At 43.3% G+C, this 27,913-nt stretch overlaps 1 protein-coding gene across 2 annotated transcripts; it reads left to right on the forward strand.

Moving 5' to 3' along the window:
* Nucleotides 1–489: 489 nt before the first annotated feature.
* On the forward strand, nucleotides 490–27,913 carry LOC308101119 (ubiquitin thioesterase Zranb1-like). 2 transcript variants are annotated; one of them, XM_080450474.1, is made up of 10 exons: nucleotides 490–778; nucleotides 4,178–5,226; nucleotides 13,428–13,615; nucleotides 16,171–16,324; nucleotides 17,939–18,010; nucleotides 18,959–19,157; nucleotides 19,977–20,092; nucleotides 20,796–20,921; nucleotides 23,278–23,507; nucleotides 25,779–27,913. In XM_080450474.1, the coding sequence occupies exons 2-10, from the start codon at nucleotides 4,260–4,262 to the stop codon at nucleotides 25,995–25,997; spliced, it is 2,271 nt and encodes a 756-aa protein (XP_080306600.1). In that variant the 5' UTR covers nucleotides 490–778; nucleotides 4,178–4,259; the 3' UTR covers nucleotides 25,998–27,913. The 2 variants fall into 2 exon arrangements, with proteins under 2 accessions (XP_080306600.1, XP_080306599.1); XM_080450473.1 differs by having other exon boundaries at nucleotides 491–778; nucleotides 19,977–20,097; nucleotides 20,792–20,921.

Genomic DNA, 27,913 nt, shown 5'->3' on the forward strand with positions numbered 1-27,913 from the left:
TGCTTAGTTGGGCTTGCTTCCTGCTGTTGTTAAACCAGTAATTCTTGTTGTTAAGGATCCCCATATTCATATGTATTTGTTCACAGACGACAGACCCCCATGCCCCATCTGAAAATAGTTGGGGGCAGGGACCCACGCATACAAGATTTTTGTTTACTTTTCCCTTTTTCCAAGATTTGGTTAGAACATAGCAGATCTACAAGCTCACCATGCTTTGCGCTGGCTATTTTCAAATAGTCAATGCACAGGTTTGAAGTATTCTGCTTCTTTTGGGCTTGTTTTCATATACCTCAGCTGGTTGCTTATCTCCCTCGCAAAACCTGGCAACAATCCGTTCAGGCTATGGGATTTGGACTGTGTCCTGACTGTAACAGGGCCCACGGACCTCCAGCCACTAGTGTTCTGTGTGTTTTTTTAACCAGCCTGCCCCCGTAGCCTCCCCTCCGCGACGCCATTAAAGACGGTCAGCTTTGGCGTTTGGGAAGAAACGGGGATTAAAAATGATTTAAAACGACAAAAACACACGGCAGAGGGACGGGTCGGGGTGGGGGGGAGGTCGTTACTACCGCTTTTATGGACCTCGAAGCCGTATCGTTCTGAACGGAGGGAGCCTCGTACAAACGTAAATATGTGGCTGTCGACCACATAAGAGCAGGCGGACTTCGGTTCGGGACTCATACGGTCGGAGTGGGACTGGACGGGAGCTGCTCTGGTTTGTTTTGGTTCGTACTTGAAAACAAGGAGGATTGTAAACAAAAACACGGGAGAGGAATCAAGGGTAAGGCCGTGTTTTGTGTGTCTGACTCTGACCAGCCTGGTGAATCCATGCAGAGTTGTTGGAGGAGAGCTTCTTCTGACTGACAGGGTTGCCATGTGCGCTTGTTATAAGCAGCCTTGGGCTTGGTTTTCCTGTAAAGTTGTTTGTAAATATTGATGGTTGCGTTTTTTGGGGGGGGGCTTGTTTCTAAAGTGTAAATTGCTTATTTGGGCTGGTTTCCTAAATATAAGCTGGTTTCCTAAATGTTGTTTATACTCAAACAAGTCAAGGACCCCCCCAAATTAATATGTATTTGTCTGCGGAGCGGACCCCCATCTGAAAATATTTTATGCCAGGGACCCCCATACAAGATTTGCGTTGTTAAAATGTTAAGAAGATACTCCACATTTTTGCCAGATTTGCAGATTTTATTTTTTTAACAAGCTCACAACCGTGACGCGTTGTGAGCTTGTAGATTGGCTATTTTCAAAAAGCCGATGTATTATGTTTAAAGGGCGAAGAAGGGCTCGCTTCTTTTGGGCTTGTTTTCATAGACCTGGTTGCTTGTTTCTCTCACAAAGCCTGGCAACACTGGCTCCTGAAGCGATTAACGTTACCGTGTAGAGAAAGTAACGTCAGATAGATACTTAGCAACCAGCTGCCACCAGACTCTTGCTGGCTTTGGCAATAGAAGAACTGAATGTTGTCTAATGTCTAATCAGTGGATCTATAATTGAACACATTGTATTAGTTAGTCACGATTATATTAACCTTATTATTACGGCCCGCAGAGCTTCAAAGGCCCGTTCACTGATTCAAATGTAAACAAATGGGACGGGTCGCCCCTCCACCAAAAATAAACACGAGCAGTGTGGAGACATGTTGTTATTCTCTCTCAAGGTGATTTGACTCGGCTCCAGTGGTGGAAGAAGTACTTAAGATATTTTACTTAAGTAAAAGTAGCAATACCGCAATATGAAATTATCTGTTGCAAGTAAAAGGCCTGATGTGTTTAAAAAAAGTATTAAAATGTTTGCCTTGTATGTATTAAATGGGGCTGAGGTGGTTAATGTATGTCTTATATTATAATAATTTGTATCTGCAAAGTAACTAGTAACTAAAGTTTTCAAATAATTGTAGTGAAGTAAAAGTTCAATATTTGCCTCTGAGATGTAGTGGGGTAGAAGTAAAAGTATTGAAAATAGGAAATACGCCAGTAAAGTTAAAAAAAATACCTCAAAATTGTACTCAGTACAGTACTTGAGTAAATGTACTTAGTTACCATACACCACTGATCGGCTCCTAATAGAAGGACTTACAGCAGACAACAGCTAAATGGTTTTGTGTTTTGGGGACTTTGTTTACGTTGGCAGTGTTCTTAAATCTTGGAAGTACAACAGATCTATATATCTGTTGATTTATGATTGGGTAAGAAAGTTGACAATAGCACATTTTACATCTAAAAAATCAACCTACTTTTAAGGCTATAATGTAAAAAAAAGTGTATTGAGCCTTTAAGGTAATGTTATGTACACATAGATAAACGCAACAGCACAGCCTGCTACTTAAAATAATGACTACACCCCCTCAGTGGGAACTTGAAGCAGCAGGGAGTGTGATGTAAACACAGGTAATGTCTATTTTGTGGACAGTGTTTTTGTGCTAGTCTGGAGTGTTGTCTTTCACCAATGTGTTGATTTTCACAGGGCACATCGATAACCTTAAAGCAGGGGTCTTCAACAGGGGGTCCGGGATCCCTAGGGGGTCCTTAATACAGGGGGGGGGGGATTTTTTTTGGCGTGATATGATTTTTAACCTCTTGAACCCTAGCACCCCCAACAGAGCAGACCAAGTAAAAAAAAAAAAAGTTTAATTTGAAACAGAATTTTGTACTATATAGCGAGGGGGTCCCTGCTTCATCTCTCTCTCAGCTTGGGGGTCCTTGGCCTGAAAAAACGTTGAAGACCCCTGCCCTAGAGGCGTGGTGCAGTAACTCTGCTCCTCTCAAGTTGAGGTACTGAGCTATTCATTAACTATTTGCTGGATAATTATGTTAAGTGGTAACTTTAATGTCACTTCTATTCCCTTCTAAAGCCGCCATTCTCCCCGCTCTTGACAAGCCTGCTGGCGTTTGCGATCTGCATTTTACTTAAATTAGGTTATCAAAGTGCTGTGGTTTGCAATTTAATTGAAGCTACCTACGTGATTGTTTGCTTTGAGATAAAGTAAACTAACGTCATGTTTCAGTATCTCAATATGTTGTTGTATATAAACTACTTTTGTTTTGAGTGTGTACTTTGGGGCGAGTTCAGTGTCAGTGCATCTGTCTTTACCAGTGGTGTAAAGTAATTTTGAGGTATTTTGACTCTACTGGAGTATTTCCAATTTGCAATACTTTTACTTCTACTCCACTACATCTCAGAGGCAAATATTGTACTTTTACTCCACTACAATTATTTGAGAACTTTAGTTACTTGTATATATAGATTATTATTAAAAAACATTAACCACTTCAGCCCTTTACACTTTGCCTATTTGAAAATAGCCGATCTACATGCTCTACATCGCTTTGCGACACGTTGTGAGCTTGTAGATTTGCTATTTTCAAAAGATTTTTATACGTTTTAAAACTTGGGAAATAGGACATTCTGCATAATGACTACTTTTAATTATGGTACTTTAAGTATATTTTGATGCCAACAATACTATACGTAAATGTCGATTACCGGACTTTTACTTTAACAGAGTATTTCTACCTCTTCCACCACACCACTGGTCTTTGCTAGTCACGAGTTATGAGTGTTGTATATCTGGTTTCATCTGTCCTTGTGTCTTGTTACCCAGCTTAGTGTGTAGGACACATTTGCTCTGTATCTGTATGTGTTTAAAGCCAGTGTCGGTTTAGGTGTTGAGACACAGTATCACGTTGCAGTTACGGCATCTTGGTCCTTCCACCTTGCTGCCTGAGACCCAGCTGTACATAGAAAGACACCCTTCCTTCCTTCCCACTGGCTTTGATTTACTGTGTGCCACACAGATTAGGGCCAGTGTTCTAACGGCAGGATTTATACCAATGTGTGAGTGCCACATTAGGCAGCCTGTGTTTTCCCTCACTGAACGGACAAGACCACATTTGATACGGAATGACCCAGATCATACAGAATGACCCAGATGTTGAGCTAAATAGGCGCCAGGCGGTGGTAGCAAAGCCTCCATTATTTATTTATTATTTGTGTCAAAGTTAACCTATGAAAACGTGAAAGACTGAGCACCCTTCTATTGTTTTACCCATTGTTCATTATACGATTATTGCTTGCTTTTACAGAATGCTACATAAGCCTACATTTTGCACTATACACCTTTTGTGTTTAACATGCAGACTTTTTGTAAACTGGCCCGTCTCTTGTTTCCCCATCCTAGAGTCCTGTTTGCCGTGTGGCTCCTTGAGAGTTGAACCGCCCTCTGAGCATCGGCGAGCCTCCCACCCGGTGGCGGCACGACGATGACTGAGCTGGGTGTGAAGTGGCCCTGTGACTACTGCACGTATGAGAACTGGCCCTCGGCCATTAAGTGCACCATGTGTCGCGCGCAGAGGCCCACCAGGGGTGCGATCATCACCGAGGAACCCTTCAAGAGCAGCCCCAGCCTGGACGCCAGCCGGCACCAGTGGGACCCCGCCAGCCTCAGCCACAGCAACAGCCCGCCCCAGGGGGGCTCCAGTCTCCTCATCTGCCCAGACTCCAGCGCGCGGCCCCGTGTCCGCATCGCCGACGTCCCCGAGCCTACTAGCAAGTGGTCCTGCCACATGTGCACCTACCTGAACTGGCCCCGTGCCATCCGCTGCACCCAGTGCCTGTGCCAAAGGCAGCATGGGCAGCAGCACCATGGGCAGCAGCACCACCTGGGGCATCATGCCCAGCAGCCCCGGAGCCCCACAATAGAGTCGCCCCAGACCTCAGGCTCTGGATGCCGACCGGCTCCCCCGACCACCCCCACGGACCCCTGTGAGGAATATAATGACCGAAACAGGCTCAACACCCGCGCACAGCACTGGACCTGCACTGCCTGTACTTACGAAAACTGGCCCAAGGCACGCAAGTGCGTGGTGTGTGACCTCCCCAGGCCGAACAGCCTGCTGGCAGAGCCCATCAAACTAGCGTCGGAGCCTGAGAGCCAGCAGCCTCCCTCCATCCTCAATGAGCAGGACAGGGACAACCGTAGGGGCGTTGTTGCCGTCACGGCGGGCATCGGTGTGGTCGGGGGAGTGGGGGGGTGCAGTGGAAGCCAGAGGAGGTCGCCGCCGACCTCCAAGCGGGAGTCGGAGGTGAACATGGACTTTCAGAGGATCGAGGTGGCATCGGGGGCTGGCATCGGGAGCAGAGAGGAGCAGGAGGTGGACTTTAAAAAGCTGAAGCAGATCAAGAACAGGATGAGGCGGACTGACTGGCTGTTTCTCAACGCCTGCGCCGGTGAGTTATGGCAGTAAATATTAAGGCTCTGTCTCTTCGTCGTGTTTTATTAGACGTAGACACGAGAAACAGGCGCAACCGTAAAGCATGACTTCTCCTTTTGTGAAATTAATATTACGGCCCAAGCTTATATTACGGTTATTGGCTGCAATGCAATTTTACAGCCTGGTCCATTTGTTTTGGATTTCTTCCTCTTACATTGATGGAAACCTTAATACTTCCACAGACAGTGAAAACCTCCTATGAGTCTGCATAGGCAGCAAGCGTCCGACCACCTACTCTCTCACTCTCTCTCTCTCTCTCTCTCTCTCACTCACTCACTCACTCACTCACTCACTCACTCACTCACTCCAGACAGCTGGATAGATCGATGAGTACTGGTACCTGCTCCCAGTGATTGAAGCCCCCCCTTCCTTTTTTCATATTCCTTAACGCACACATCCTATCATTGCATGAACTGTACAGCACACTGGGTTTATTCAGTACACCAGCCATCCCAGGCAGCTACCACCACCCACATGCTACATTTCTTTGACAGATACTCAATGCTATGCTACACCTAACAGCGCACACTAGACATCTTCCTACTTTTTCCCATCAATTCTTACGGATAACATCTGTGGTGCTGTGACAGAGAGTTGTTGCTCATTATAATACTTAAGCCCGAGTTATGCTTAGTTGCGCTTGGGCGTCGCACAATGAAAGTAGCCAATCTACTACAAGCTCACCACGCATCCTGCATGAGCTGAAGCAGAGGAGTTGTTAGGTCAGAGAATGCTCTCTGACACAAAGTACAGCTCTACTCATCTGATTGGAAATAGCCTAGCCTTGTTTGCCTCTTGCCCTTTAACCCATTCAATCCGGGAACACATCAGTGTCATTTTAGATATATCTTTTTAGCGATAACCATTATTTTATACTTTTGGCTATTCAAAAATAGCAGATATACAAGCTTGCTGCGAGCTTGTAGATCAGCAATTTCTTAGAAAAATCTTGAAAATGTGTCCAAATCTTTGAATATATAGTTTTTTTTAAAGAGAACATTTGTTTTAACTTATGTTGCTATAAATCAGTGGTTCAATGTCAAGGACCACCCAAAATGATATGTATTTGGCCGCGGACCCCCATCTCAAAATATTTTGTTCCAGGGACCCCCGCCAGAAGCAAAGATTTGAGTTTAAAAAAAAAAATGTATATATATATTGGAAAAAAAATTATATATATATATATATATAATTATTATTTTTCCCAAAGATTTGTACACATTTTCACGATTTTCTTTCCTCAAAAATAGCAGATCTACAAGCTCGTAGCACTCGGTGCTGCGCTATGAGCTTGTATATCTGCTACTTTTGAATAGCCAAAGAAATCTAAAATGACACAGATGCGTTCCTGGCCTTAATGGATTAAGCAAACCAGACTGACCCTGTCCCAGCAGATACCAGTTGAGAGAGCACTTAAGCTTAATTAATGGTTCTGCATCATTACATCGGAGCCTGGCTCCATCACACTGTTCAGTTAAGGGACTGGATCCTGAGAAAAATAATCATAAGATGTTTTGCATATGTAGTTTAGCGATTCTGTGCCTTTTTTACTACAGTAACCTTGAAAAAAGGGAGAAGTCCTGGACACTGTCTTAACTTACAGGAGTTGTTTATTGAATGCAGAACAACGCTTCGGTCCAACTGACTTTCATCAGGTATTTACTATAGCAATTAGCAACCAGACACCAAGCCCACCTGAGGTTTGCTGACGGTTTTGTTTATGTAAACAAGTAGCCTAGTAATAAACTAGCATCGCCGCCATGCTCAGCAAGATGGCAACCTTTTTGCTTTCGTTCCAGCCATCCAATCGACGCTTACAACAGCATCTGCACCATTACAAAAACACTTACTGAACATCCGTAAGTGTCTGCTAGACGACCAAACTGTTAAATTTGCATATTTCTATCCAACGACACGACACCCATTTTGTTTTCTTTTTGGTATAATCCATGTCTTGAATAAAATCAGTTGAGCCTAGGGTGGCACAGTTTGGTAGTACTGTAGTTAAGTTGAGCTATTAGGACACTAAATTGTCCTCTGTTGCCAGTGAGGTTTCCCCTGCTTTGACATGTGGGGGCACACACACACACACACACACACACACACACACACACACACACACACACACACACACACACACACACACACACACACACACACACACAAATAGGTTTGTAAACACTTAACGGTGGCTGAAGCGGTTGTGACGAGCCTAGTTGGTATCCGTGGGACCTGCTGCACTAAAAATAACATGAGCGATGCTGCACAAGTCAAAAATAAACAAGTCTGCACATCAGCACTGACCTTCTCCCCTGCAGCATGCATGAGCATATCTCATTATATACTGTACGCTCAAGTTCAACTGGTGTCATTTAAAAAAATTTTTTTATTTGTCATCATTTACTGTACTTGTTGAAGCCTTGAAGCACAAACTCCTTAGGTCTTTTGGACCTACAGTAATGACCCAATGCATGACATCACCACGCAATGCACAGATTTGTCTCTTTATCATGCTATTATTCAATAGCATTGTGTCAGAGAACAGTTGTTTTACGTCAGGTTATATGAGCCTCGTCAGGCCCTGATCATACCTGAAGGCTGAGGAGTTGTAACTTCAATTTGGTAAACCACAAGTGGCCTCCCTTTAAGCTGTCACCAGGGGCACATTGGTTCACGGATGGGACCCTGACTCTTTAACAGCCTACTTGCTTGTGCCAGTGTGGGTTTATTAGACCAATTTCTCATCTTTTACTAGAGGAGTGCTGTTTCATTGCCATGGTTTAGGCAGACCCCAGGCGGCCACCTGGAGACGTGGGAGAGACGGAAGCGGGCTTGTTTACATTAGGTGTGTGTGCTACTGCAGAATGAATTGGAATGAATGAAGTAAGCAAATAGTATTGCTGGATAAGAGTCAGCCAGAGAATTCTGGTGACCCAGTTTTCTGCCCACCCGAAAATAATTATCCAATAACAGAGACATTATTGAGTGAGTGTTTAGTTGCTGCAGATTAACCCGTAAACCGTGGTCTGTGCAAAGCAACATATCCACATAATTATCTATTACACACGTTGATGGAGATCCACCAAAAAAGCGTCCGCACACGCGCTTCATTGCGCTTGCCAATCCTGGCCAAACAGGGATGTCTGGTCACCCTATATACAAAGTATTTCTATGAGAATATATGTGCTGACAAACGTTTCTTTCGCCCCAGAGTGGGGAAACTTAACGTGCGCAGGCGGAGTGTCCGTGCGCGGCAAGTGAGAACGGCTGCATTCATTAACACGGAGCGGAAGAAAAGCAGCGTCTGTGCGCTTATGCTTGCATGTCCTGTGGGTTTCATGCGTTAGGAGAGAGAGAGAGAGAGGCAGGAAGGGTCGAGGCGCACTCACTCAACTCTACACTCCATTGGCATTGCGCCTTCCCTCTACTCTGAAGTGCTCCCCACTCAATGTCTCACTCTGCGCCACGCAGGTTGCCGTCATGCAGGTTGCCGTTGCCGTGCAGACACGGGCTGTGAGGTTGAGGAAGCGCCAAGCCTCACAACGTGGAGCCGTGTCAAAACAATCAGGAGCTCCAGTGATGAGATGTAGGCAGCGTCTCCCTCACTGGTCAGAAATGTGGTGTTACTGGCTCTTCTATATGGAGCCCTGGCCCCTGGCCTGGTTGCCATCCCCCTCTCCCAAGCCGCCGCTACCTATGAGCACATGTCCATGATTGCCCAACCCTCCATAGGGTTCTCCCATTCCCAGTGATTTGTGTTTCCTGTAAAAGGGGAGAACTCACTCAAATACAGCTCAGAGTGCCCTTAAAAGCCTCTACTAGCTCTTCATCAAGTGGACATTTATTCTGAATGGGGGGGAAGGATGGGTTCAGGGAACAAAAACAACTTTTTAGCTTGCCGACCAAAGTGGCTGATGGATTAAAAAAACTGCCAGCGAGGCAGTTTTGTTTTACCGGCCAAAAATGGATTAAGATGGCTTTTAAGTATATTGCTGTGTTAATATTACTATATAATACTCTCAAATGTAATTTTTCAATATCAAACAACACGGAAACAAGGAAATATTTTCATACGTTTGAGTGAAGGCAGACCTGCAAACTCAGGTGGGTTGAAAAAGGCAAATCAACCTCCTGTTGGGGCCTTGGTGGAATCCAGGGCATTGCTTGATGACCTACCCTGGTAAATGTATCGGCCTATATGAGACTAAAACCGTTGACAGCCAAACTGCAATTCAATCTACACACACACCTCAGCTGCTCAACCCAAAAATATGAAATTGTACCATACATTCAATGGCTGCTGTTGAAATGTTTGTTTCCATCTACTATATCTATCTACTTATCTACTTATATTTTGTTCGTTGAAAGTGCTACCGTTACATAGGCATCTATAAGTACTGTATATTTCTACCACCATATTAACCCTCTGTCATTTTGCCTTAAAATGAAAAATGACTATCCTTTTTCTGCACCAGTGCCATATGAGGCACAATAATAATCATGATTAAAATTATGCGATCAACCCGGACAGATTGTATGATGTAGAACAGGCCTCTACATACATAATGACACTGCATACATATAATGTTCTGCAAATATAATGTTCACAAATGAGAGGCCTGCGTTTAAAAAAGGATCTACAAGCTAACAACACATTGTTATTCACGTTACTGTGTGAAGCAGAAAGGAATCTGGTGGCAGTGTTTGTTTTAAATATGAAATTAAATTGCAATTGAATAAAAATAAGGACCAAGTTTGAGTAACAATATCGTATAGGCCTAACTGCTAGAGTAAGCATACAGGGTGTCTTCACACTGTTACAGGAAAACAGCAGCGCATTTAGCCCAAATCTGTTCACTCTAGCTGGTGTCTTTCAGTATGTGTCTGAGTGCTTGCAGGTTTTGTCTCTCATATTCCCATAACACCTTATTGAGTACAGTACTGGCTGCAGGGCCAACGGCGCGCCCACACTAATGGAGCGCTTTGTGTGATCCCTCCCTGTCACGCTGTGCAGCAACTATGCTGTTGTATATACTTGCTGTACCCTGTTCCATCTCTCACTGAGCAGCCAGCTCCCCATGGCACACTTTGTCCTCTCACCATCTTCTCACACTCTCTGGTTCTCTCAGTCACACACACACACACACACACACACACACACACACACACACACACACACTGACCCTCTCTTTATCTGTGCCCCCCCTCTCTCAGTTTATGTTGCTAAGCATTGTGTGTGGTCCTCTTGACTTATTGTGTAACGCACGAGAGCGAGGGAGAGACTGCTACACATGCATTTGCCTGTAGTAGTAGTAATCCAAAGAGTAATTCCTGGAAGTTTACTTTAAGAGTAGATGTTGTTCTGTTGACACGTGAGTCGAACAGGTTCAACTTGAGGGTGATTTATTCTTAGCTGTGCACGGTATCGTGCAACTGTCACCGAAAATAGCTGATGCACAAACACAACGCGTCGCATTCATGTGAGCTTGTAGATCTGTTATTTACGGCGTGCGACACTGCAACCGAGTATAAATTAGGCATTATGTTGAAGCGATACGTGCAGGTCATGTATGTTTGGTAGAGGGGGTCAGGTCAGAACCTGGTAACTTGAACTCACCATTGTGAACTTTTCTGGACCTAATGATTGTGAGCCTGTGGCGTATCGGGCTGTTCCCAGGGTCATGGTTCAATAAGCCAAGGTTATTCGGTCTGTCTGTGTTCAAGGGGAGGAGTTGGGCAACAGGCTGCCAAAGTGACACTTTATATTCACAAATGAGAGGCCTGAAGCAAAACAGAGTGAGGTGTGTGCATACAAGTGCAAGTTTAGTCGGTGTATGTTTCTACTTTGTTGGTCAGTTGTGTGCCACAGTCTTGATTCACCTAAAATACTTAAATTAAGTAGTCATCAGTTTTCTCATTTGAAAGCAAAAACGAAATCTAATCATATGCATCTCAGTATCCACTCGCTTAACCTGAACAGTGTGATGGAGCCAGGCTCCAATGTAAATGTCAGACTTCATGTGGCTAGCCTGTGACGGCAGTCGTCTGTGATGTCAATGTCGTCTGTTTCAGCCTGATGGCTGCCCGATTGTATTCCACTGAGATGAGATAACAAAACTAATCTTGTGTAAACTAATGTGTAAACATTTAGTGTTAGTCACTTCTATATTGACTATAGTTACTTCTGTGGCCTACTGGCAGTGTGCACAAGAATTCTGGTGATGATTGGTCCATCTGTTTGTGGGTTTACAGACAGACAGATGGACAGACCGACCCTCAAGACTCCTGCAGAGTCCATGCCGTAAAAAAAAAAAACTTAGCTTCCTGGCCTGCAAATTATGTCTGTCTCAGCTCAAAATACTAAAGCTGTTGAGGATTACCAAGTGTTTCATTTCTGGCCGCGTTTGCCCACTGCCAGCGATTTTTCGATTTTCGTACCTTTTTTGAAGTAGTCACAGAATATTTATCTCCAGTATGATCGATCCCCTGATGGTTGCTAATCACAGAGGGTTATACTGTGTGGTTTCACAAATGTCAACGAGGTCATCGCGACCTTGTTGACATTAATTTGTCTGCCTTAGAAAATAGCATGTCTGGGCCAAAAATACATAGTAAAAAAAACTATGTGCACAGGAGCTGAGATACAGCCTTTTTAAGTAATAAGTTAACCAAGAAGTGAATGGAGCAGCAAATCTTCGGATCATGATATCTTGGGTTCTGAACGTTTTTTTCCCAAAAATTTGTTTTAGTCGTTCTTGGCGGTCTGGGCCTTTGGAAAAAAGTCGTCAAAGTCGTCCTATGGCAGTGAATGAGTTAATTGTGCTTTTGAATTCATTTTCCAAGAAGCGTCACCCATCATTCTTAATGCACCAAATGACTCTGTACTTCATTTCAAATGGATAATCTGTTTCCTCTGAATCATTGTTTTACAATGGGTTACAATACAGTTGTTGTAGCATACATTGGATTTATTCTGTTTACCCTACTTACAATCAATAAGCCACACTTCATTAGTCTCAGCACACTGTGGAGGGGGGGGTCCTGTGGGTCAAATACCACTTGTATTGGACAACAACATTAAATTAATGCATTATAGATTAGATATGACCCCAACCTTAAGCGGTTAAGGCCACTGTGGAGATAAGAGTTTCAAATGTAAATGTTGCCCAATCTTTGGCGCTGGGAGCCTGGGACACACAATGTCTTCTGGATGATGTTAGATTACCTTTGCGTTAACGACAATTAAAACCCTTTGCTGGGCTTCACCAAGGCATACTGGCATAGGCTAATTAATTTGCATCGCCGGTCATGGTCTTTCTCCTTTCACGTACAAATACAAAAATATTAATTCCACGGCCCCGTACCGAAGGATAACCTCTCTGTCTTCTCTCAATCTCTGCCATGTCGCACAGGTGCGACAAATTAATGTAATACAAAACCAAATCGGTAATGCCGTCAGGCATCAGCCGTGTGACACTGTCGCACTATAGTGGCGATCTATTGAACAGAATGATTACGCAATCGAGGCACGGGTCACCGACTTTCGTGTAACATCCGTGCAAGTCTCCGTTGACAGAGACGAGGCGAGCTCATCAGGAAACTATGCGTCCTTTTCCTTTGTGGCAACAGAAGGAAGAGGGAAATATTGGCCTTAAATGTAACCAAGTAACACCATTATCTTGGAAAAGGTAACTAAGTAACAGAGTACTCTAATTGCAAAAGTAACGCGTTCGGTTACTCTGTTATAAAGCAAATATCCGATTACAGTAACAGCGTTATTTGCATTACCCACAACACTGGTTTAACGTTCCACGTGTATGCTCCACTGTGAGGCGTAGCACAGTGATTAGACCTCAGTGTTTCTTGCTTGTAAATGGAATAACCAATGAAACTGAACAGTGTGATGAGTGGAAAGTAAAAATTGTCCATTCCACGTTACGGAAGACAGAGGTATAGATTTGTCTGGTTGTTATGCTTTGAATGTCTGCGTTAATACATATAAAAAGAGAGTGCACAAATATATCTGTGTCCCAACAGTGACCTACTTTTGTGGTCACAGCATGACAGTGCAGTAATTATGTCACACTTCAGTGTCCATGAAACCCTCTAGTTTAGATATGAAATCAGGAAAATAACCATATTTCTGTCCCGCTCTAGGTGTGGTGGAGGGTGACCTGGCAGCCGTGGAGGCCTACAAATCGTCGGGGGGCGACATATCGCGGCAGTTGACGTCGGACGAGGTGCGCCTCCTGAACCGGCCGTCGGCGTTCGATGACGGCTTCACCCTGGTGCACCTCGCCATCCGCTTCCAGAGGCAGGACATGCTGGCTGTGTTGCTCACTGAGGTCAGATGTTAAGCAGGGCAGGAAAAAGAAACGGCCGACTTGAACTAGAAACAGGGATTCATGAAAAATAGAGCAGGGCCTCAGAATGATGGATGGTCTGCTGCTGGTTGGGTAGTAAACTTATCAACATACTGCAGAATCTGCCACTGCTTCACGGCAGGCCTGATAAAAGGTACATAACTCGGATGCGCTTGAACACTCTTAATGTTAATTTCCCAGCCGGATTTCAAGCTTGCACTTTCACCCACCAGTCTGGAATCTAGGCTAGATCTCCGGATGAGTGATTCCTTCCTACTATGATCACACTTACGTAACATTGCATTACAAGATGCACAGAGACTCTGCTTCAGGACACAGGCATGCGTCTCCAAGTGAAGCTGGAGTGTTGATTGTTTTTTAGTTTTTTTTTTCAGTTCCAAACTATACAGGCTGTTGTAATGAGGTGTGTTTACTACTTTTGAGCTGTAATTATGTTATTTTTTAAAAAGATGTTAGGTTTGATGTTTACCTGCTATCCTAGTTGCCTTGTAGCACTTAATTGTTTTCTTGGCACTGTATTTATGACCATTGACCATGTAGTTGGTTGACTAGGCCCTAGGGTTCATGCCATTACTCTGATCTTGTAATGCGCTCTGTATAAGAGCGTCTGCTAAATGCCACATGTTCCACAGACGACAGTGTAGATTCGACTAGACCCACAAACTGTCACGGCTTACCACACAAACAACAAACCCACACTTTACCCTCACTTAACCTTCATTACTGGCCTTGGCAGTTTGAATTAGGGTATGATTCAAGACGCGTCTCCTGGTCCCACCCAGAGTATGACTTGAGATCAAAATGGCCACCGTGTGAATATTAATTCCCTTGAGCTTTTAACCCATTAAGACCGGGAACGCATTTCTTTCTTTGGCTATTCAAAAATAGCAGATATACAAGCTCACAGCGCAGTACAGAGTTTGAGCTTTTAGATCTGCTATTTTGGAAAAAAGATTTGTGCGAACATTTGTAACTCAAATCTTTGCGTCTGGGGATTCTACAAATGTCTTCTAAATCCTAACAGTTAAAAAAATAACTTGTGTTGCTATGAGCTTGTATATCTGCTATTTTTAAATGGCCAAAGTATAAAATAATCCTTAAAGTGGTCACACAGATGCATTCCCGGTTTTAATGGGTTAATGCTGTCATTTTCAAAAGTTACTGTTAAGTGGTGCGTCGAGCCTACCGGCCGACACTAAAGCGCGGCTGCGTGCTGAATGCATGCCTGTAAGTGGACCAGTGTGCAAGAGCGATGGCAGCTCTATTTGCCATCAGCACTATGATCCTAACGCTATGATCCCAGATTATCTGGAACTTGACCTTCTCTCAGTCCGATGCTCCCATTACCGTCTCTCTCTCTCTCCAAGCCAGGGATTGTGCTAGAGCGTGTCCCCGTATGAACCATTCAGACATGCCTGCTAAAATGCACACATGCCTTAGTCACACATGAACACTCCAGAAACGTTATTTTCCTCTACCCGAACGCAATGCAGCCTACAGCTTGCAGCTAATGGAAAGTTAGTTGTGCCATTTAATAATGTCAGCTCTGACATAGTTTCCTAAATTGAATTGGGGAAACCAAAGGAAAATAAATATGCTTTTTCTTTTGTGAAGAGAGCAGATATAGCCTGACACTCAGCCTGAATTTTCATTTCGTTTCACTCCATTATTCAGTCTGAAAGCCCTCTCAATGCAGCCGATTTCTGAGATGGGGGCGTGGCCAAAGTTTTTTTTTCAAAGACTCTTTGGCTATTGGTTCATACTGGATTATCCCGATCCCGATTCGTCGTACAGATTTTCAACCGAGAAACACCCGCCTTCGACAGCGTCACCAGACCCTGAATGCGAGGCAAACGATTCAGGGGGTGGAGCCAGGCTAGAGCAGATATGCAGGATCCATGAATTTCCTCTTAGCTACCTTGTAGGGATGGGACGATAATCGTTATTATCGTTTATTGTAATAAAAAAAACTAATAATAGTATTGTGGAGATTTTTATTTTTCGTGAAACTGTCTTCCGTCATACACTAGGATGAATTAGCTTTTGTTGAGCTGCAAATTCACCACTTAAACCCTCTATACTTGATAAAACGGACCTGTAAAGAGCTTGTTATACTCTTAATTCACTCTACACAAATCGATCCGCCAAAAATTGCAGATCTACAAGCTGTGAGCTTGCAAATGGCTATTTTTGGAGAATGATTGAAGTGGTTAACAAAAGTGGTATTTTAAGTTTTAAGAACATATTTTGATTATCGCGATAATATTGTTAATCGTAATAATGTTTGCCACAATAATCTTGACATGTAATTTTCATATCGTCCCATCCCTACTACCTTGTTTACATATAGCCACTGAAATTCAAATCACTAGCCATCGCCAGCCTAAACTCCACAGCATAAGCATATACTGTATCTGCACTGCATGTAAAGAAGAATGACTGAATGCATTGGGGGAATAAGCCTCACTTATCGTTTGCCTGTCCTTTGACACCCATCTCTCCCTCCCGCCCTCCAGGTGTCCCAACAGGCAGCTAAGTGCATCCCAGCCATGGTGTGTCCCGAGTTGACGGAGCAAATCCGCCGCGAAGTGGCAGCCTCTTTGCACCAGCGCAAAGGAGACTTCACCTGCTATTTCCTGACAGACCTGGTCACCTTCACCCTACCTGCAGGTAGGTAGGCTGCCATAGCCCCACTGTTCCATCCTGAATATACTAGCAGTGGGCGTTGTTGTTGGTACATCAATTGCCACTCCTACATTTTGTATCTTCTTGAAGTTTGAGGTGGGCTCACCTCTTTGAACTAGGCCAGAGAAAATGAGTCACTGGTTTTGATTAGAGGGCACCAAGAATCTAGAGAAACTGTCCTGAGATAGTGAGCAGGCTTTTTATGGTTGTTGAAAAGACATCCATTTTAATGCAATGAATAAGGTGATCACTTGAAAGTCCTCTGTTACCATTCTCAGCTGAAACAACAAGCAGGCTTTTATCCCACCCCAACAGGTTCACAGTGTTGGAGACAGAGAGCCCTATCTTGTGCGCAGCCTTACCCCTTATCCCTAAACTTAGTAGCCATATTTGACTATTTTTTTAAAAACATTTTAGTTCAACTAGCCGATATACATCGACACGTTGTGAGCTTGTAGATCGGCTATTTGAATTATTTAAAAATATTTTTTTAGATAGTAAAAAATGGCAAAGAAGTTTAGGGATAAGGAGTAAGGCGGCGCACAAGATTCTTGGAGTCTTGGAGTGATGGAGTACATGATTATAGCACTTGAATTCCCAAAGGTGTTATTGTAGTAGGATTCTCCATTTGTGTCAAAAGTACTTAGTTTAGGGCCTATTGTGTTTGCTGTGTGCAGCTGAAGAATGTAGACTACCCAGCCCCGGTGACCTGCCAAGTATGTGGCAGAATGCTTGTTTTGTTTACTTCTGGTTTATGAAATTGCTTGTCGTTGGGATGTTCCGGAGGCATAATGCCACAGTTGTCTGCTTCCAACTGCCTGAGCCTGGAGGCCACCGTTGGCTCCTTGACTGTGTATTGTTCTTGCATTCTGTGTATACCAGCCACCAACGTTGTGTGTCTGTTGCCCGTGGCAAAATTATTATTTCTTATCGCTTTTTTTGTGGTGTTGCCCAAATTCTGCACAAAATTTGAGAGTTTGAATGTGCACAATTCTATTTCTGTTGAATTTCACTGAAGAATGGCTATTGTGGTTTATAGTCTGTTGCTGGTGGCTCAGCACTGCAGTTGTCAGGGACAATGCAGACCTTGGCTTCCGGCCACTATAGAAAGCCATTCTGTTTAGTTCCACAAACTCAATGCATTCATTTATTTTAGCTAAAGAATTAAACTACTGTTGTCAAGGGCCCGAGCATGAAGAGAAAGCCAGCAACTATGGTGAAAAGTACAAAACAAAACCGGGAGTTGACATGGCTTTAGTTGCCAAGACAGAAGCAGTTTTTAGCTAACATTTTCAGGTCCTTTTAGATGGAGTAGAGTAGGAGCATGAGTGGGGTGTCTACAAATGGACTCACCCCAACCTTTTGTCAATAAAAAAGTGACCTTTTCTACATCTGGACACCTCTAGATCCCGAAGCTCCTTTTTCTGGGCCTCTCCAACCAAGGGGCTGCAGTGTTTCCCCCACTTTCTGTGTCATGCTTGCGCATATAATCTTTAGCATCACAGGAGCAGAGTCACTGAATGCAATGTCATTGCAATAAATGGTTTATCTTGACGAAAGTGTCTGACTGAACTGATATTGTGTGTGCTTTGTTTGCAGACATTGAGGACTTGCCCCCAACAGTTCAGGAGAAACTGTTTGATGAGGTGCTGGACCGAGATGTTCAGAAAGGTGAAATATTTACTGATGTAGTCTGTTTACCATAGAGTCACTACTCACTACTGTAACAGCATTCTCCAATACAAATCAGTCATTGCAAGTCAAGAGTGAGAAACCAGATCCAGTGGTCGGGTTGTTTGGCAAACTAATGCTGCTCCCTCGTCCATATATACTATAATGGGAATGCTGCCGGATGCGGGCAGTGTTGCATTACGCATTACATTTCCCATGGCCAGCACAGAGCCCTCCCTGCCTGTATGCCTGCCTGCTTCTCGCTGTGCCAGTCCTTATCGTGCATGCCACTTGCATCTGTACTAATCAGGCTAATTGAGTTTGAAGGATTTCTCCAATCCCCTGCTGAATGATTGCACTTCCTCCCACTCCAGCCTATACACAGAGACAGTGAGCACCACACACACACACACACACACACACACACACACACACACACGCACCACACACACACACACACACACACACACACACACACACACACACACACACACACACACACACACACACACACACACACACACACACACACATTCTTAAATGGCAGTATTTTTCCACTCAGCTCACATTTTCTCTCCTCCTAGGTGCATGTTTAGTAAGACCATCTGTTTAACCAGGCCAATGTTTGCATCAGTCCAGTATTCAGTCCAACTTATGGGCAAGAGTAGGGATAAAGAAAGACAGGTGGCCTTCATGTTTTTGACCAACTGTTATGCGTAAACTAGTTTGACAGTTATGAATACAATAGTTGACACACTGTCCTTACACCAATGTTTTCAAATGTCACCACCTCTCATACAACAACAAAAAAATCTGGTAGTGTGATCATCTTGTGTCTCCCTCCTCTCAGACAGGACACTGTGTTTTGTTGATGTCTCCTAGTTGTTATCACCCAAGCAGCAACGTTAAGTGAACTCACTCAATCTTTTGCTCCCTGGGGTTTCTCAGAACTTGAAGAGGAGTCCCCCATAATCAACTGGTCCCTGGAGCTGGGAACCAGGTTAGATAGCCGCCTCTATGCCCTCTGGAACCGCACCGCAGGGGACTGCCTGCTGGACTCTGTACTGCAGGCCACCTGGGGCATCTACGACAAGGACTCAGTCCTCCGCAAGACTCTCCATGACAGCCTGCACGACTGTTCTCACTGGTGAGGCCTGGGGGTTTTAGGCCAGTAACACACTGGGAGACAAGAGACAACTGTGTAGTTATGAGATACACTGTAATTGAATATAGCTGTAACCTCATACTGTGTAGAACATGCATTATGCGGTAGTGCTTCAGAAATTGATTAATGTCCAAGTACATTCACACATACATGGAAGATGATTTGTTATTTAGCTTTCTCTGTTCACAAAACATCACAGTCACAGAGGTGTCGAACGAAGAGTGAGCAGATAGTGCAGGTGCAGCTTCTCTCAAGGACACCGTGACGCATTACCAATTGCCGTAATTGAACCTGTGACCTTTTGGTTTCCGCATACTCTAATTACTAGATCACCCCTTTAATCTCAGATTTCAGAAACTTGAATGTCACCAGTCTCACACTCTAGTCATAATGGAGTTACATTGTAGTTGCGGTTACATAGGGGCTAATGTCCTGGAAGTTGAGATTTAGTGCTGAAATCTAAGGTTGGAATTGCAGGCTTACTTGGAGAATTAGACTAGAGCATTAGGCCAGTTTGAGAAGACAGGATTCCCGGGGGATTTATGCAAACTCCCTCTCTGGTTTGAAGTTGGAAGCATCAGAGCAACACAACCACCCAGATACAGATTACATAAGAAAGGGCCTAGTGTGACTCAAGTCTACAGTAGTGCTGACATATTGATGTTGTTCACTAAGAAAATTACTGTTTAGGTTTTTGCTGGGCATTAACCATGATTCATTCTAATACCTAGTCCCGTGCTCAGGGAGGTCGAACAATGTCACTGACTAACTGAAGTTTTCCTGTTGCTGTCTGGTCTGCAGGTTCTATACGCGCTGGAAGGAGTGGGAGTCGTGGTATTCACAGAGTTTTGGCCTGCACTTTTCGCTGAGAGAGGAGCAGTGGCAAGAAGACTGGGCATTCATCCTCTCACTGGCAAGTCAGGTACGTACACAATGCTGCTGTGTCACTGCAGACACTAGGCCTGCTAGTATCTTAGCTAAAATTGGTGAAGCACAGGGGCAGCAGTGGATCAGGGGTTAGAGTGTCGCCTGGGAATTGGAAGGTTCCTGGTTTGATCCAGACTCCTGGCTTTGTGTCGAAGTGTCCTTGAGCAAGGCACTTTGAACCCCTAACCGTTGCAGTTGAGCAGGTTGGTGCCTTGCATAGTTGTCTCTGCTGTCGGTGTGTGAATGAGTGAATGGAAAGCACATTATGTGAAGCAATTTGGATAAAAGGTGCTATAGAAATTGCAGACCTTTATGTATGTGCAAATGCACTTGACCAATGAATGCATGAATTATGCAACTTGCTGCTCTTGATGCAAGAAAACCAGTAAACCCCCTTGAAAGTCCATCCTGTCTGCCATCAGTGCCTCACTGCAGTTCAGCAGTCTCTTATCAGTCTTCAACAGGTGCTGGTGACATAGAACACACATTTTAAACGTTGGACTGTTTTATTATGTAGGGTTTATGAAACTACGGTACTATGTTGTTATTAAGAATTTGGTTTAAAAAAATGCTGGGGTTCTTCTTAGGGAATCCATTTCAGAATTTTGTCTTGTAGTTTTTCTTCGTACAGGGTTACTAAATGTGCCTCTTCTTTCTTCCTTCCTGTGTCGTTTCTTCTCTCCTTGCAGCCAGGGGCCAGCTTGGAACAGACCCACATTTTTGTTCTTGCACACATACTTCGTAGGCCAATCATCGTTTACGGAGTGAAGTATTACAAAAGTTTCCGTGGCGAAACACTCGGGTACACACGTTTTCAAGGTGAGCATCTTTTTTTTTTGTACCGGTCTGGTGGTTTTGCCCTGGGATTGTATTTGATCGTATGGATTTTGTTATGATATAGCTGGTGGTGGTCATTTTTTTTATGCTCCGGCACGTAATGCGATTTACGCAGAAGAAAGAGCAGTGGCTTTTTTGTGCAGCCCGTTCACTCCAGTGTGTCTATAAATGTTTCACTCGCATTATGAGAAACCGCACAATCCTGCATGTGTCTGCATAGCTGACATAGCTGGCATACTTTGTAGCCCTCATTCTTACTAGAACCAATCTGGCAGTAATCATATCATAACGCAGCCCAGTGACTTTCATTGAAGGGTGTTTTTAGTATTAAATGAGCGATGCTTGTTTTAAAGGTAAATTATACAACAGGTAGTTCCGACCAAGCAATCTGATTGGTTGAAATAGCTTTCTAGCCGTGATTCAAACCAGCATCATATCACGGGCCTAATCACATTAATAAATCACTCCGCACTGCAGTCCGCACCTGATTAGACCATATATGATACAGCTGTGCTGTGAAGTCACGCTGTCCCACGGTAGGAAAACAAACAGACAGTACCCACCGCCGCCACCGGACAACAAACAGCTACGCAAAATGGACTATGTTGTTAATTTTGACTTATTTGGTGGACTTACGGTTGATCAATGGTTAGAAGAGAGCACACTAAATCGCCTAAAATCCTATAATAAAAGGAATAACTGGAAAAAGTGTGCTTTATTTCAATTGTAACATCCATACTGTATAAATATCCTCCTGTGTTAAAGTAAAATTACTCCCATTTCGTTAACAGTCCAGTGTATGTTATACTTTATCGTACGAAGGTATCGCACGGCAAAAATAGCCGATCTACAAGTTCACAACACATCGCCATCTTGACGCGTTGTGAGCTTGTAGATCAGTTATTTTGGCCACGTAACACGTTCGTACGACGGAACATATAGCCTACTGGAATCAGCTGTGTTGATGAGACGAGAGTCAGAGAGACAGAGTGCTGCGCTGTGACAGGGACTATTTTGTCTCAGTCAAATTAACTCTTCTCTTTACAGGGAAACGGATAAGCGATTTTTTTTTATTATGAATTGCCCCACAATATGAATACATTTGGATGTGTTTTGTTGGTAACTGTTGTATAATCGCAATATTACACTCGAGGGTGTGCTTTACCTTACATTATTAGCACTTCTGTGATCGCGGCGGAACTCGACTTCGTCTCGTTCCTGACCGCATCACAGGCGTGCTAATAATGACGGTAAAGCACACCCTCTCGTGTAATATTGCTTAATTAGCCCACAGCAGTCCAAAGGCGAATACTGTTTAAAAAAAAGACCCTGCTGGGTTTTATGTAGGACTGTACTTTTCATGTGTATCGCAATGCGGGAAAAACTTTTTTTTTTCCAGCACACGCATGCACTCACGTCTGAGCATATTTAAACCATCACAACCAGTCTAGAACCAGCCAATCCAGTGAGTAGAGGGAAGGTTCCACCTCCATGCCCTGTTGTAAAAACAGTCTGGCTTTAATTTTCCTGCAGAACGAGGCTGTGTGGGGGGATGATGAAAGCTCTCTGTAAGGGCCGGCTGCTGGTGGTAATGCCTGCCTAATGGAAGAATGATTTGCTGTGTGTGCTGTCAGGGGCTGGAGTGAGAGACAGGGACACACACACACGCATGCACACACACAGTATATATATATATGTATGTATATTTATGTGTGTATATATTTTTGTGTGTATGTATGTGTATGTATGTGTATATATATATATATATATATATATATATATATATATATATATATATATATATATATATATATATATATATATATATATATATATATATATATATATATATATATATATATATATACACACATACATATATATATATACACATATACACACAGTATATAGGCGCCTATGGATGGGAGGGGCCCTTCGTTTTTAAAATGGCCGGCAGGTGAACCCAGTAAAAAGTAAAAACACAATGGCAGACTGTTCATAGACAGACGGGAGAAAAAAAAGACAGCCCAGCTGTGGTTTCAATTACAATGGTAGTCATGAGGTGAAGCACCACATTCACCAGAGATTGCTTTGTGAATTATTGAAGTCAAAGCAACCGGGGGGACGGCTATACGGTCATTGTGTTCTGCAAGTTGTTTGAACGGCCGGTCTCGTTCCAGAGAGTTGCTCTGATGCTTCATTCATTCTCTCCTTTCTCCCTCTTTTCATCCGTCAATCCTTTCTCTTCCCACACAATTTTCACCTTCCTCTTCCCACACCCTCGACATCTTCCCCACCCTGTTCCTTAACGTCCTCCTGTCTTTCCTCTGTGCTCCAGGTGTGTACTTGCCCCTGCTGTGGGAGCAGAGTTTCTGCTGGAAGAGCCCCATCGCCCTGGGCTACACGCGGGGCCACTTCTCGGCGCTGGTGGCCATGGAGAACGACGGCTTCGACAATCGCGGCGCGGGCGCCAACCTCAACACGGACGACGATGTCACCGTCACATTCCTGCCGCTGGTCGATAGTGAGAGGAAGCTGCTCCACATCCACTTCCTGTCAGCACAGGAAGTAAGGACACCCCCCTGCTGTGCATTGGCAGGGCTTCTTTTGCGTGCCAAGTTTTCTACTGTCTATCCAAGATGCTTCAGTTAAAGCTTTATTTTTTTGCATGCGTTTGTCTGTTGTGATTCATTAGATAAAAGCGTTAACTTTTAATTCAGTTTATTGTCCTTGGGAGACAAACTGCCAAGTTGAGGATATTTTAGTGACTCGGAATGAGTTCGTCTGCCAGAATGAAAGGTACTTGTTTATGAATTATGACATTAAAGGTCCCATACTTTAGATCTTTTAGCATTTTTGGATCATTCCTCCACTTTTCTTAGGTGCCTCTTTCTGATTTTCTAACTCATGGGCTGTTTTTAATTGTAAGCACTTATAGTCATTAATCTCCTCTCGTGGGTGCGTGTGAGTCAGTCCACAGCTAATCCTGCATACTACTAGGGCAATCGGCATCAAATTTCTTTTGCACGCTGTCAGCAAGCCAAGGACCTCCGTTCCGGAATATATTACATGTTTTTTGGGTCAAGTAATGATCACAGAACAATCATCCCTCCAGGTTAAGGGATATGCTGCCACAAGTCCACGTTAGATGAACACCAAAAAAATACATTCTTCAACATACCCCAACACCCCCAAATCACGAGTCACAGTGTCACACACAGGTGTGACACTGCATGAGATGCTTTTCTGAGATTATGCAGGCATGGTCTGGCCCCTTTCAGATGTAACTGTGTGCATCTAATTTTACAAGCCATTACTTTTCAGTTTCACGTACAATTAACTGTCAACCGTATAGTCGTAATGACATAATTAACACCTGGTAATCCAGACTCTTACATTTCAAATCACAACTATTGATTGACTGGTGTCAAAACATAATTGACACATGGCATTTATACTCATACTTTGCACATTGCAGAGACATTTGAAGGACAGCAATCTGACAGAATTATGGAGAGCAGTAGTACAATACATGTGTATGAGAGAATGGGAGGAAGACAGTAGGGGCGGTAATCACATGCTGCGCTACCATTTCATGGCTCTAGGTAGTAATTTCACTGCATACAACACTAGTATTATTATTAGGGCATGCCTCCCTGTGAAAATGTGCGCTCAAACTGACTGCACCTTTCCAGTTAATTGCCATGACTGGCTAAATGTGAGAGAACCTGGAAAATTTGGTTATTCCACATCCCCCATTTAAAATCTACAAAATGACACTAAACCCTCCAAACTCATTCAGTAGCTAATGTTAGCTAGATAGCTTTGTAACTTACACACACCTCTTGCCATCAAAAACAATGCTATCACTGTCACACACACACACACACACACACACACACACACACACACACACACACACACACACACACACACACACACACACACACACACACCTCTTGTGGCATACGTTGTATAGCAAAAAACGAATACATTGCCCTAACATTAATCAAATATTAGTCCCTGGTTTTTACACGCTCTGGTGTAAAATGTGGACATAAGCCTGATTTATACTTGGTGGTGGCGTGCCAACAGTGAGCACCAGAAATAGTTGAGCTGCTACAAGCTCATATTGAAATGCAATGTTGTGAGGTTGTAGATCAGCTCTTTTCACACACAACTAAGTCTAAATCAGGCTTTAGTTGAGGATGAGGAAAATGACTTTTCTTTTGAGAGGCTGTGCAGTGACTGCCTGGCAGTCTGGCTGCCAGAAACGCATTTTATGCAACTCCAATCTGTTTATTTTCTTGTGCACACCCAGAATACAGCATACATAATTAATATAATAATACAGTAACATTGCAGACCGTATAATTCTTGCACTTTCTCAACTGTGTGAACTTGCTCCAATTTCAGCTTCTATTGCCGAAACTTCTATTGAGTTGAAAATTGCACTTGTGTTGTGTGGCTGTGACCACAGTTCCCCATTAACCTAAAAAAACTATCTATTAATCACAAAAACAAACATGAGGTATTAGTAATAAGGTGCATGAGCATAGCAGCTGGTATATACTGTTCATAATATAGACATTAAGGTGCAAGAAGATTGTGTAAGGCCTGATGTATACTTTGTTTTTGCGCGCCAGTGTCAGCCACTGAAAATGTAAGATCTACATTCTACAAGCTCGCATCGCACAACGCATTGTGAGCTTGTAAATTGGCTGTTTTTGGTGCTCAACTCAATGCACAACTAGGTATGAATCAGGTGTAACGAGATGTAACAAGCTTCCTCATAGGTTTTGTTAATTATTTTCTCTCTCCAACACCTCCCTCCTGCAGATGGGTAATGAGGAGCAGCAGGAGAAGTTGCTGAGGGAGTGGTTAGACTGCTGCGTAACGGAGGGCGGAGTTTTGGTGGCGCTCCAGAAGAGCTCGCGGCGCCGGAACCACCCTCTGGTCACGCAGATGGTAGAGAAGTGGCTGGACGGCTACCGCCAGATCCGCCCTTGCGCCTCCCTCTCCGATGGCGAGGAAGAAGAGGAGGATGATGACGAGTGACAAACCTGGACCCCCCCCCCCCCCCGGTGTGGGGGTGGGCCAGTCCTCGCTAGGGGGGTGGCGGGGCAGGACTCTCCCCTCCTCCTCCCCCTCTCCCACAGTAACATTTTCCCCCTGTTTGATTTGTTTTCATGTTTTTTGTTTCATCTTTCCTGATACGGACAAACTGTGAAAGCCTTCAGGAGAGGCCAGGGAACCACAAGCCCCCCCCAACCACCATCGCACTTCTTGCAGAAGATGTCACCGTTGGAGCGTGCGCACACACATGCGAGATACACTTATAAACACATGTACAAAACACTTTGTTCAACACACACATCAACGGACACTTGACAAACCTGACACTGACACACACAAAAAACTCCACTGATGCAAAAAAAATAAAAAGAGAGCGAGAGAGAGATAGACCTGGAGATGACGGAAAATAAAGGATCCTAGTTTACGAATGCTAATGATCTTTATCAAGTTTTTTTTTTCCAGATGTAAAAAAAATGACAAATAATCTTTATCCATAAATGTAAATGCATGTGGTTGTTTAAGAAGGAAAGAAAAAAAATCAGTATAATGAGATATACCAGCATCAACTCAAATCAAGTTTATATCAGTTTATTATGGGCACTGACAAAAAGCACACTTCCAAATTATTGTCCTTTTGGATGTTTTTTTTCCAGTCGTAAAAGAGTTGGCTTGTTATTGTTTTTGTTATTTCTTGGCAGAGATAAAGCCAATATATATTTTGCGTCAGGAGACCCTTTCAGAACAGAGAGATTGTGTAATAACAATTATGACAAATTCTTATTACTAAGCACTGCACATTTATAAAAAAGAAAATCAACAAAAAAAATAATTTATATATAAATATAACTGCTTGAATAAAGGTCATATATGAAGCTCTTGAAAAGACAGTTCGTCCCTTTTCAAGTCCAAGCCACAGTCACTAATGCTTAATTTATACACCATCGTAAGACAAAGTATAAATCAGGCTTAAGGTTTAGCATTACAGACCATGGTGGAACTTGAGTTTACCTTTTTTTTCCCAGACTGGTTGAATTGAAAACATATATATGTTTGTGTTTTTATTTTTCTTCTCCAAACTTATTCTACATATTTATTGTTTGGGATCTTATTGGAGCTAATACAGGCTTTGAGATTCTGCATAATTATAAAAACAAAACAAATCTTTGTTTTTGTTTGTCTTTTATTTTTTTCAATCTCGAAGATGTTTTTATGTTGCACAGGAACATTCTCGCTAAGAGAGGAACGAAGCGATCATGACCATCGGTGAAAAGTTTACTTCTGGTGTGTGTGACTTGGTTTTGTTTGTATTATAATTGTTTTTAACAGTACCTCAATTAGGATGTTCAAATCTGGTGCTCGCTTTGGAGAAGGCGAGTCGGCGTGAGTGAGACATGTCCTTGTCAGCGTTAAAACCAGAATCACATTTGTCTTGGCCCCCAACCCCTCTGTCCCATTATTCTAATAGTATGTGTCATCAAGTTCACTCCCATGGTACCAGCATGTCTCTTATCTTCCTCTGTAATATCTGTTTTTTGTCCTCCTTATGTGAAACTATCTTTTAGGTCATGATCATGGTCTTTGTGACCACAACATATAAAACCAAAGTTTAGGGGGGGGGGGGGTTAAAACACGTTGTCAATCCGTTTTTTGCTGTGAATGACGTTTTCATTGGGTTTTATTGCAATTGAGTACTGTAACCTCTTTTTTTTTGTTGGTGTATTTCATTCTAGTCATACACACAAAGTTGAGCATCACCTGTATGTTGCTTTGTATTTATGCAATAGTTACAGCTGTGACTATGATGGTTTGTGGATTTAGGCCTGACCACACTATACGGAGTGTATTTGAAAGGGCAGGTGAAATAAGGAAAAAAATAAAGGAAAACCTTTTTGAATGTC

This window comes from Gymnoscopelus braueri (genome assembly GCF_963280865.1).
Source record: "Gymnoscopelus braueri genome assembly, chromosome: 14".
NCBI lineage: Eukaryota > Metazoa > Chordata > Actinopteri > Myctophiformes > Myctophidae > Gymnoscopelus > Gymnoscopelus braueri.

Coding starts and splice junctions, on each gene's coding strand:
- LOC308101119 (XM_080450473.1), top strand. CDS start 4,260: ATGACTGAGCTGGGTGTGAAGTGGCCCTGTGACTACTGCACGTATGAG. Junction 18,011..18,958: donor GGACCGAGATGTTCAGAAAG/GTGAAATATTTA, acceptor GGGGTTTCTCAG/AACTTGAAGAGGAGTCCCCC. Junction 20,922..23,277: donor CGGGTACACACGTTTTCAAG/GTGAGCATCTTT, acceptor TCTGTGCTCCAG/GTGTGTACTTGCCCCTGCTG.